The sequence below is a fragment of the Streptopelia decaocto genome (assembly GCF_964273445.1).
Source record: "Streptopelia decaocto genome assembly, chromosome: 5".
In the NCBI taxonomy this organism is placed as follows: Eukaryota; Metazoa; Chordata; class Aves; order Columbiformes; family Columbidae; genus Streptopelia; species Streptopelia decaocto.
In genome coordinates this window covers 14,808,286-14,820,470 of record NC_138659.1, presented here as the reverse complement: position 1 = coordinate 14,820,470, position 12,185 = coordinate 14,808,286, and the positions used below count along the sequence as shown (strand labels likewise).

General features: G+C 40.1%; 1 protein-coding gene across 1 annotated transcript in view; it reads right to left on the bottom strand.

Annotated features, from left to right (window-relative positions):
• Window positions 1-1,666: 1,666 nt before the first annotated feature.
• The window catches only part of SLC1A7 (solute carrier family 1 member 7), a gene marked incomplete at its 5' end in the record, with an annotated part of 48,320 nt that continues 37,801 nt past the window's right edge, over window positions 1,667-12,185 (bottom strand). The window contains 4 exons of the mRNA XM_082053059.1: window positions 1,667-2,261; window positions 4,350-4,449; window positions 8,298-8,432; window positions 11,531-11,725. Of these exons, the coding sequence (XP_081909185.1) occupies window positions 2,025-2,261; window positions 4,350-4,449; window positions 8,298-8,432; window positions 11,531-11,725 (667 nt within the window). The 3' untranslated portion in view covers window positions 1,667-2,024. The remainder of the gene's footprint in view (window positions 2,262-4,349; window positions 4,450-8,297; window positions 8,433-11,530; window positions 11,726-12,185) is intronic.

The window sequence follows — 12,185 nt, the reverse complement described above, 5'->3', positions numbered from 1 at the left end:
AACATATGTGAACTGGTTTGAATTAAAAATACTTCTCATCTGATGGTTTGTCTGGCCTCATAAATCATTAGGTCTGTACAGCTGGGAGAGGAGAGGAGGCAGCACAGGGAGGGATGGACAGCTGGGGAAGGATGAAGGGGACGTCCTGGAGCTCCCAGTGCTGCTGAGATGGAAGTATCAGATATGGTGTCTATCAGTCAGTGCTTCTGCGATTCAGAGAGGCCTCAGCTCTCCCAAATCGCGCCTTTTAATGGTACTGTGTAGAGCAGGCCCATTATAGGACTTGGTCAGGAGCAAATTCTTCTGAATAATTTCAGTTCTTCCCTATTCTTTGTGTTCTGTGTTTGTTGTTTTCACTCTAGGATAAAATCAGGAAAATAGTTACCAACTGTATGTATTTTCAAATACATCTTTTCTGAGGAATTATAGGCAAATGTGTTGGCAGTTTGTTGTTGTGTATGTTTGGGGTTTTGTTTGTTTGTTTGTTTCCTGGCTTTGCCATTTGATATTTAAACTACTGATACTACAGCCCTCTGGGGCAACTAATTAGTGCATTACAAAATTACTCCGAACAGGAGCCCTCGAAGAAGAGCTGAACGTGCACATCCCAGGAAAGCCATTAGTTATGTATGCATGAAACACGTCTGGTGAGTGCAGAAATTGTCCTTTTGACTTGTTTATTTTTTCTCTACAGATGAGAGAAGTATGTTACAATACTGGACACATGTTATATGAAACTAATGTGCCACAAGTAGCTAAATATAATATGTCAAGTGTATTGGTGTGAACTAGTATATAACCTCTGGATCAAATCCCAACTTTTGAAAAGGTCTCCTCACTTCCACTCTCCATTTCAGCAGAGAAATAAGAAGACACTAATAGTAAAAGTGCACAGACAGCCTGTTTTTGAAATGGCAGGTTTATTAAAAATGTTCTCTATCACAAACATTGGAAACATACTCAGCAGATTTTATTGAAAATGCAAGATTCAGTAGGTAGTGGAAAGGTAGTAACTGTCAATGTAGATCAACCACTGAATTATGAGAAGTAGCGGGCCAGTTTCCACACCAAACTCCTCACAAACCCCCAACATTACTCAGCATCATCAGGTTCCAGTTTATGTTGAGTCTGCCTGAAGCGCATAGTTCAAGAGCTTGAGCTTTGGGTTTGTACATATTTACAGTAGAACAGCCTACAGGTTACAGGAGAGGAAACATTAGCACCAGTGCTTACGGATTAGGGCTCACATTGCCTCTGCATGTGCATGGTACTGACTCTACTGAAGAGTTAGGTAAAAAAAAGGTTAATAAATCTGGCACTTGGAAGGCAAACTGTGCTCTGCAGTGACTCTGTGCTTTTTGTTACCTATCACACTTGAATGCCTGTTTTTGAAGGCTGCCCATCAGAATTTCCTTGATGTGCGTTCTCGCAAAAATGTATGCTTCGCTTCACCTCTGCTTGACGTGTTATTTAGTAATATGTGTAACCCCGTGAGACCAGGAAATCAGTGTGATTTTCTTACTGCTGTTCTAAAACTAAGCTCAAACTCTTTATTTAGTGAATATTAGACAAAATTAGTATCTTTAGCAGTTTTGGTGAAACATTTTCACATAGCAAAAAATCTACATAAATACAGTGTTCATAGTTACCGAGATTCACCAAAAGAAAAAAAAAAAAGCTTTGGTTAGAAAATCAAAAAGGGTCAAATAAAAAAACACCTTAAAAAAATAAAAAGAAGCCGAAGGAGTGTCAAATACTATATTGGAGTCAACTGAGTGCAGAACAAAACAGTAGTCGTCCATTAGTTAATTTTTCAGTATCAAAATCTTCCACCTAAAGAAGCCCATGTCCCTTGCAAGCTGTGTGCCTTTCCTGACGTTCACAGCTGGTCTCCTAGCTCCAGTACAAGCAGGGTGGTGATAATTCCACATTTTCCTGTTGAAGGCAAAGAGTCCCTCTTCCAGCTGTGAGGTAGAGATTGGGTATCAGGTCACTGGGGTATGAGATACCACCGAGAGCAGCCGTTACACATTTGTTTCTAGTTCATTTATTTCAATAGTGCAGTGGTCTTTACTGTTGGATTTCTTAGTGTGATTCTCCACTGGACTTTCTTCTTGCTCCACTTGTACAGGTATGTTGTGCTGAAACCCTTTCACTGTTTCTGGTCCACGAGATTCATTCATGGTCTTCACACAGCCATTTCTCTGATAAGCCACAATTTGATGGACGTTAATAGGCTTAGTTTCACAGATCAATGGCACCTATGTGAAAAGCATTAAGATTTGGAATACTGCCAGTGTTTGCTGTATACAACAGGAAAGGAATTCTTACTTTGAAAGCCTGTGGTCTGCTTTACATCGACCAGGATTATCTCAGGCCTCCATAGACTTCCAGAACCTGTTTCTTATATACACTAAAGCATCTTTGCACCATCTGGATAAAGTGAAGGTGTCTCTAAGTATGTAAAAACGCACATTCTGTCACAACTCTAATTTAACGTATACCCACAGTAATAACTGCTTGTATCAATAAACCAATATAAGTAGGGTAGATAAAGACTAGAATGTCAGGGCTAAGTTTGAAAGATATGGACTCTCAATGACCAGCATGCTGAGCTTTGGGCACTGCTTGCTCTTGAGTGCAATTACATAGACCAGTAAGTATTTGTTGTTGTCTTCTGCTTTTCTTCTAACTCAATAAATGAATACCTGGCTTTTCAGTTTGCACTGCTTCAAAAGAAATAGAGGATTTTATTGACTGATTCATAAGTTAAATATTGAAGTGTCCTTTAAATCAAACCAGAAGTTCTGATGAGGAAAATAATACGTAAATACTGGCAGAGAATGAAGGTGGGCATGCAGCTGAGAAAATTTGGCCTTCGGGTATACATTACTAACTCCACAAATTATGCAGCCAAAACATACAACAGACTAATGGTATATTTTAATACAATTATAGAGCACGATGCAAAGAAAAATCTCATCACGGATGACTAAATAATCCCTTAGGAGGGATTTTGTATTCTTGAAACTTCTCTAGTTCTGACTGAGTTCTAAATACAGCAATGAAAGGTCAGGAGGTCCGTGTTATGCAGGAACTCAGACTACACTTCTGGCTTTGTAACGGGTTACATACCTTACCATTAGGTTGTATGTTTAGTTTTTCGACAGCTAGCTATACATGTAGCCCATATATTCAGGCCTAATCCTGTCATCAGTAATTACTGCAGGTGCTAAGTACCTCAGAGAATAAGGATGGTCTTTCAGTGTAAAACTTGAAAGAGCAGGAATTTTAAATGCATGTTGCAGGAATGCATGAGAACGGGATTTACCAGAAAGATCATCCGTAAAATAGGAGAAATAATAATTGAAATAAAACTTTCCTATTAATACTCTTGTACTTTGTAGAATACTACAAATGATGCATAGAAATGAAACGTGCCTTGTGAAAAACAGTCCTGTCGAAGAAACTTTTCTGCAGAAACTACTCTGTCTTTGTGGAAGAAAGGTAGTGGGTCTGCCATGAGTTGAAATGGTTGGAGATTAGCACCTCCAAGCATCATGGGCTTGTGGAATTAGTAATCTCCTCTGTCAAGGATCTGAGGAAGAGCATGAGAAGGAGTTCCTGATACAAGGAACGACTGAATGAGTCATGCCAAAGAGGAAAGAAAACAAGTACAGGTGTGAAGGGAGGCAGGGGTAGCATAGGGAGTGCATGGAATAAAATACAGAGAAGGAAAACAGGTGTAAGGAGGAACTTGAATTAAATGTAGGAGGCATGAAGATACCTGCGAATGAAGTCTATAATGGAGCGATGCCCTTGCGCTTGTCCAGAAAGGAAATTGTTGCAATGGTGGCTTCAGATTATGCTAACACACCCAGGATAGTTGCTTTTGTTGTGAGCTCATTGATTATGCATATATACACTTGTAGATACCTTTACCTGCCCCTACACACAAATACTCAAGGATATTTATCACCCTGCTCTGTTGCCAGTCTAATTTTTAGAAGGACATCTTACTGGCCAGTCAGGACTTGGGTACTGAGTGTGAGACTCACAGTTCCAGCATATCATGCATTTGCAGGACAGTGCAGCTGCTTCTCCTGCTCCTAGCCCCGGTGTGCCAGACATCTGGCTGGCAAGCTTTGAATTCAAGTGGCTTTTTGCATGACCTCATGGAAAAGGATCCCTCCACCCCGTCTGGCTAAACAGCACATTGCCCAATTCTGTCCCTCTCTCTGAAACACCTTTTATAAACTAGGTGAAACAAATGTGGGAGGCTGAGAGCTGGCAGGTTCTTTGCCGTAATACGGCACACGCTGGCACACCCTGGCTCATGGTGTTGTTACCTCATCGCCATCCTTGATGAACTCCTTCCGGCAGATGTGGGCCATGATGCCAGCAGCCAGCGCGTCTCCCAGGACATTGATCATTGTTCTAAATCTGTCTCTGAAAAATGAAATAGTAATGGTGAATTGTTGGCTCTTTGCGTACATGCCTATGCCTTCAACACTGCAGTAATTATAGCTGAGGGCCAGTATGGCTGTTTTTACAAGCTAACAAGTTTGAAATAGTAGTAAGGAGTTTGGCACAGGGCAGTCATGAGTTACTGAGCTGCTCAGTTGGGTTTTCCAGCCTTTTCAGACCTCAGTGCCCTGTGGTGCCACATACTTTAATTTGTAAAGGAGGTAACCAGAGCAGCTGTGTGTCCCTTTACATGCAAGTTGATTCAGCGCTAAAAGGGTTTAACATACCAGATCAAGATTGCATTTATGTTCAAGTTTTTATGTTAAGGTCCACTATTATGGCCTGATTGGAGGTTTGGTGCTGCAAATGTCTTAATTCAATAAAAGTAGAGGGCAGCCAGTACAACCAGTACCTTTTATTAGTTATCAAGGTCCCAATCTCAGCAACCAAAGTGCTAGTTGAGGTTATTGTATTGTCAGAACGTACAGAATACAACCAAAATTACTGGGAAGATTGCTAAATAACTACACTCACCAACTAAGCAGCAACCCACCATATTTAAATCATGTTCATTTCTGAAAAAGCTGTGGTTGCTATGGCTTCCACTGTTCTTAAAGATCCTTAATTTTCAGTGATCATCTTTTCCAATTTAAATTAGTATGCTTGACAATACTTTGTGTGTGTGTATATATATATATATGGTTTCACTATTTTTCATTTATTCATTTATAGGTTAATTTCTTCCCTGTTAACACTTTCTACCCACTGTCTAAAAAATAAATCTATTCAAATACACAAAAGTAAGTGGTTGTCATAGAAAAGCGTTACACTTAAAACAGCTTGGAATCTATTAGTTAAAATTGATGAGATTTCAAATAGACAATATAGCTTTAAGGTCTGAAAGATAGCATGCTTTTTCCAAGAAAAACATACACATCTGAAAACTGTGTCATATTAGTAACTTAATTTATAAATGTGGGTTATAAAATGGAGGTTCAGAAATCTCCAGATGTTTGGCTTATTAAAGTCAGTGACAGTCCAATATCAACACTGCCTAGATTTCTGATCCTGTATCTTAATATAGAAAAGAATTGTAACTGTGCTGATTATTTTTTCTGATATTTTAGGCATGTACTCTGTGCATGCAAATGTTTATGCAGTTGCTTGCCTAATTAGCTTGAAAATTCCTGCATGAAAAGTTATTTGTGTGTACAGTTCTCCAAATTGTACTTGCAATCTCAAGTAACTTCAGCAATAATATTGCACCGTCTACACCTGGCTGTGCTTGTTGACTCCAGGACCCAGTCCTCGCTTGTTTGCTGAATCCATTTTCTAGTTCCTGCTGTTCTGATTTGGGGTTTTGCCTTGAGAAAAAATCCCACTAGGGAAAAATACTGTTACAGCACATATTGATAGTTGTTCCTGCTACACACAGACTTTTTTTTCCCTGGTTGGACATTGAATTTTGATTCTTGGAAAGATATTCTGAGTTGTTAATTTTGCATTGTGCAGAGAGTCAGCTGTGGTAGAGAAGCAGCTGTATGGACAGAGCTCAAGAGTGTGCACTCCCTTGGGGCTCTGATGAGCATCTCTTCTGAAGACAGAATGTTTCTGAGGAAACTGCACCACACTGAAACTCCTAAGGAAACTGATTGCCCAGCACATTGCTTGACCAGCTCTATTCCGTGTCTGTGTGTGTAGGTGGCAGTCTGCACTGCCCGTGAGGAGAACCACAGTACACATCACTGACATTTCTCCTCTAAGAGGCCAACCCGCTGCTAGTGGCATTTCTTTCAGTGCAAACGCATGAGTCAGGTGTTGCAGTGGGATTTTAGCTTTAGATGGTATTATTAAAGATGCAAAATTAAAGGTGCAAAACTTTTACCTTGTGTTTCATAAATTAGCTGAGAAACATTTTTATTTCCTTCTTTATATCTCTAGGCACTAACTAAAGGTATGAAGTTCACACATGTTATGGCTACCTAAATGAGTTGTAATCCCTGCAGTGCATTGTAATGGGCATTTCAGCCTCGTGAGATCATCTAACCAGCTTTCTTTTAGCATTCTTCATACTCCAGTACTTCCAAAAGTAATATTGAAAGTATTCATCATGTCAACCATGTTGACACTTTGCATCTGCAGGCTCTTGAAATGACCAAGTGCTGAAATATAGAAATATACTTTTTGTATGAAAGGTCATTTGCAACAGACAGAAAATTGGTTCTGTTCCTTGTTCACTTCTTGATACCATCTGGAATCATAGCCTGAAAAAGTTTTTTGTCTGTTGTTTTCAAAAGCTTTGTTAGACAAAAAGAAGCGTAATTCCCATATATGCTGGAAGACTTACTGGAAAAACAATGAAATGTTGATGTTGCAAGAGCTGGGCAAAAACTGAGCAATATAGAGGGAAAAGGCTTTTGTAACACAGCTTAAAATACTTTGATTTTATTGTACTTCGTTAACTATTTAGCCTCAGTGACTAGCATTAGAAAGGCTGCTTTATTAAAATCTGAACTGTCACTCCCAAGTTTAAGTGCATGCAGCAGATATTATTTATGCTTCACAGAAGAATATTCCTGATGTTCCTAAAATAAAATGTGTTAAAATGTGCACACAACACAACTTTCATGACTCCTATTATTAATAATAATATTCTATTGCACTGAACAAGAAAGTAAATCATTTCTTCTCACAATTCTTTGTACAAAAAATCAGTGGCTTAAAGTTGAATAAAATAGGATATCTAATAGAATAGACTTGTAACACATTTTTACCAGGAACCTTGATGTAATGAAACTCCACTGTATTAACAGAGATATCTTGTATATAAATTAAATAAAAAATAACTTGGAGTGTTTCCTTATGGATGCATACGCTAGTTTTGTAGTTAATGGAAATGCTAATGAGCTAGGGCCCTGTATTTTATGATTCACCTTCCTACACTGTTCAAAATGGTTCGGTTGATTTACGGACATTTACATACAAGTTAAGAGTTCAAACAAACCACTCCTTATGAATTTTTAAAGTGGCTCTTCTCATGGGTGACAAGAATCTCTCATATTCTAGGTGTGTTAAGTTGTAGCCTCTGCCTCTGCCATTAAATCCTCTGTGATTAGAGATGCAGCAAAGTAACATCTACAGAATGGCTGGGCTTGCAAAATATGGGTCCGCGTAGGGAGCTACAAATTGCTGCTGCCTGTTGAGCACTGAAATGCAGAATTGCATCAGGATCCCTGAGAAAATGAAGACATGATTAATCCTAACACAGTGTGTTGCAAATATGACCTTCAGGTGGATTGTATCATGGTTCTAGTTACAGCAGTAGTAGCTATATACAGCACAAACCATTCTTGTACTGTTTTCACGGCTATTTCAGGCAGAGTTTTTAAGTTCATTCTTAAGTTTTTCTGTGATCTGACTTAAGGTAGTGACCTTGGTCTACTTCTGCATGCATCCTCCCTCCCTGTGAACGTGAAGAACAATCACTGTCCTCTTCAGGACAGTATTATCTATACCGGAAAATGCTGTGGTGACCTTTCAGCCTGCTGTGGTTTTAGACTAAACAAACTCCACTTCTTCAGTCTTTCCACATAGGTCATATTGCCCAAGTCTCATCTAGACTCTCCCTCATTTGGCTATGTCTTTTTTCAATATAATGCCCACTTCAGCAGAGTATTTAATCTGAGGCCACATCAGCACCATTTCAAGCAAAATAATTACTTCCCATGTCTTTTATGCATATTTGTAGAATTATACTATACCCCTGGAGACCATTTGCCTTTTTAGCAATGTTGCCACACTGGAAACCTCAAAAGCTCAATGTTACTTACAGTGCCCAGTCGACGGCAATAATCAACGTGATGTCATCTGTTGGGAGCCCAACCGAGGTCAGAACAATGACCATTGTTACCAGACCAGCTTGCGGGATACCTGCAGCACCTATGCTGGCGGCTGTGGCTGTGATACTTGAACAAAGAAAGAAAGGAATAAGCTTTACCAGTGATGGGCTGCTCTGCAAGAAACCACACCATGTTTCTACAGGAGCTTTCCTAAACCATAATCCTTTGTATACAAGCCACTGCACAGAAGTGCCAGCATTTTGTGGACAGAAGCCAGGTCAGAGAGCAAGAACAGGCCAAACTGTCTGCCCAGCACTAAATTCTCACCCGTGCAGCCTTGGCGCTGGTGGGGCAGTTCTGTTATCTCTTAATATCACAAGGGCAGAGAAAGAGGGGCAGCCAGGCTGTGCCTTCCTAAGTTCTGTCATCTCCTTGTGGGTGATGGCATCACGCAGCACCGTGTGCCATGGATCTGCCAGTGCTCCTCATCGCTGCTTCCCCTTGGCAGCAGAGCTCCCAGCAGACATCTCTGAGTCACCATCGGCAGCTCCCGTGCCAGGCGAATCCACAGCTGGCTGCAGCCAGGGCCTGTCATGTCAATCCCTCACAAAGAGGCTGGGCCAAGGGTGAAGTCCTTGCATAGCACACAGCTTTGCATACTTGGATCTAAATATGAAGCAAGTGTGAATGTGACTGTACCTCTTCTGTTTCTGGGAAGTATTTTTACTTGACCTTCACACCATTGTTTCAGCCAGGCAAGCAGAAATGAATGGGAGAGCAGGGCAAAAGTGGACCTGGCAGGCTTAACATTTTTTTCATAATGCTATTTTTAGGGGAGGGATTTAATTCCTTTTTTCCAGGAGCAAAAGTGACTGGATATATTCATTTCCCCCCATTTGGCCACTTCCAAGAGCTAGGCTATCCAGCAGAAAGACAAAAAACGAATGTTGACAATGGTAAATGGATGACATAAAGCATATACACCAATAATCCACTGCATTCAACCATCCAGAATTTCAGAGCTTTTGGCAAACATTTAAGCCTCATCAGCCTCCTGTGATGGAAAATGAGGGTAACAGTATTCACCCATATGGAAACTGAGACACAGAGATATCCAGTATCTTGCTCACAGCTATACAGTGTACCAGTAGAGCAACACCAGTATTTATAACTAGGGCCCTTTCCTGCAATAAAAAAATATATTTGCATGTGTGCGTGATGGGGAATAAGAAAGATTTTAAACTACATTTTGAAAAAGTTAGCTGGTGTAGCATCCTAATAGCATTGTAATAAGCAGCATATAGATAGAAAGGAAGGGACAGGAGCTCAGTAACTGAATAAGAGATTTATATAATGAACATTAAAAGGCTCTGCAGTTAGTGGTCCAGACTGGCTGGCTGATTAGGACTGCTTCTGCCTGCTAAGACAGTTCAGGCCACAAAGTTTCATAACATAATAGGGAGCAAAAATGTTTAACTAAGATTATACAGGCAACCTGCTATTCCATTGATTTTTTAACTTAATGTAGATGCTGCTTCTATTAATCAGCTAAAATGATGGGAATAGGATCTTTATTATATTTTTGTGCTCCAACTAGGTTTGCATAACCACATTGACATAAACTGTCAACCTGGATTTTACAAATCAGGAGCAAAGCAGACTGATCATTTTCCAACCATTTTTTTTCCATCTGGCAAAAATATCGTGGCACTCAGAAATATTTGAATTTCAAATCTCTGGATCCTAAAGTATCAAGATCTGGGGCAAGTTTGACCCATAGGATACAGTTAGAATTTGGCTTCAGATATTCAGTCAGTCAGTCTTTTTATTTATTTTCGTTGCTTGGATTTTCCCAATCTTAATTTGTATTTTCCTTCTACTGTCTTTACTTATGTCTGCTTCTTATATACTAGCACTTCATATAGGCAGTGAAAACAGAGACATAAAATAGGGTTCAGCAAAGAGAAGTTAGAACTTACCTAATACCCATTTGCCATCACTCTCCTTTTCCTTATTTTTTCAAGTCATCATTCTCTGCTTCAAGGTGTATGTAATATCTGCCCATGCTCTGGGCTGTACTTTGAGACCACATTCTAAAAACATCCCTGAATTCAAAATCACAAAAGCCTAAATTTTAGCACAGGGTCATTCCAATAGTTTCCAGCGGGAGAGACAGCCTGAAGCAAGAGCTCATATGGGCATGATTTATTTCTTCTGCGTCTCATCTCCCCAGATGTTGCCAGAAGCCCATCAGCAAACCCCAGCTGTCACCTGGGGTTAGTTTCAGTACTCTCCTCATCTTGTGAAGATTTAAAAGTCCAGCAGAACATGGGCAAGGCCCAGCAGTGTAAACAGGGCAGTGATGATCTCACTGGGTGGGTAGGTAAGCAGATCTCAAATATGTTGCACAAGGCCCTAGCTAAGAGGAATGTTTTTTCTAATCATTAGTTCCCTGCTGGAAACCTTCAGGTTTCAGTCCCTGAGGCATTCTTTGGCAGTCACTGGAGTCATTCTGGCAGTAATTGTTTAGTTGGATCTTCTAGTCTTTTGGATCCATTAACAGCCCTTTCAAGGATGGAGTATGCAGCTCTAGCAATCTCTGCCCACTGAGAGCATGGTTGTTTATCCAGTTTTCTGCTTTAACAAGCAGCAGAGAAGATAATTTAAAAAAAAATCTCAGTGATATGACATCTTCATGAAAACCTGCCCTGACAGTAGCATCTGTCCTCCTTCCCTCTTCCCCCACTCCTCAAAGGTTTGACAAAAAGCTTCCTAGCACACACTATTCCCTGTTATCTGATACAGGACTTCAGTTTTGTAGTTTTCTAACCTTTTCCTCTCATGTAAAGATGCAAACCAGGGTTAAAGTTGAAAACAGTTCTGACATTTAAAATCATGTTTTAAACACCAATAATAATAGTAAAATGTTCCAGTCCTAGTAAATGATAAATGAAGTGCCAAACAGTGAAAATTAGACAGTTATCCTCAAACAGAAACACATTTCCTGGTGCCCACATGCTTATGTTGAATGGTACCAATACGATTTCCTTTTGCACAATCTGTGACCACTACATTACTTAAAAATAACCATCCCATGAAGAATGGATCCTTTGATAACAGCACAGATGTGTTTCCTTTTGATCAGTGCTACATACAAGAATCCTAAGATGTGTCAGATGCAACAAGACAAGCGATTCGCAGCTTGTGGAGTTTGAGGTTTATACCTTATAGTGATAATCTGCCCAAAGTCCAGCTCGTAGTTGTTCACTTGCGCAATGAAGATGGCAGCGACCGCTTCATAGAGAGCTGTCCCATCCATGTTGATGGTGGCTCCCACCGGCAGCACAAACCTTGCGATCCTCCTGTCCACGTGGTTGTTCTCCAACAAGCACTTGAAAGTGATAGGCAGTGTGGCTGAGCTGCGAAACAGCACAGAGAAGCACACATTGACTTGTTTTATTTCTGGGGAACAGAGCAAATTGTAGCAAACCTTCTCCAGGCAGGGTGAGTTTTACAGTAACCATCGAAGCGCTACTTCTCATTCCTTGGTCTCCACGTGTAACTCACTTGCCCTGTAACTCACTCTGCTTGAGCGGGCATAAAGACAGTTACATGTATAAATAGTAGAGTTAGTGCAAATTTTCCTTCCCCAAAATGAAAAATGTTGTTTTCTCTTTCCCTCATTCTGAAGAAAAGAGACAAATCCTGCAGAGTGAGTATTGTACATTTAAATGCAAAACAGAGGAAACACCCTGTGCAGCTTGTTAGTAAAATCTCTGGAAACTGTTGTGCACTCATGGTTTCTAAAAAAGTTTCCTTCTAAGCCTTCTGAACTAGAAATCAATTTTTAAACAGCAAGAGTAACCATAAACCAAGGAA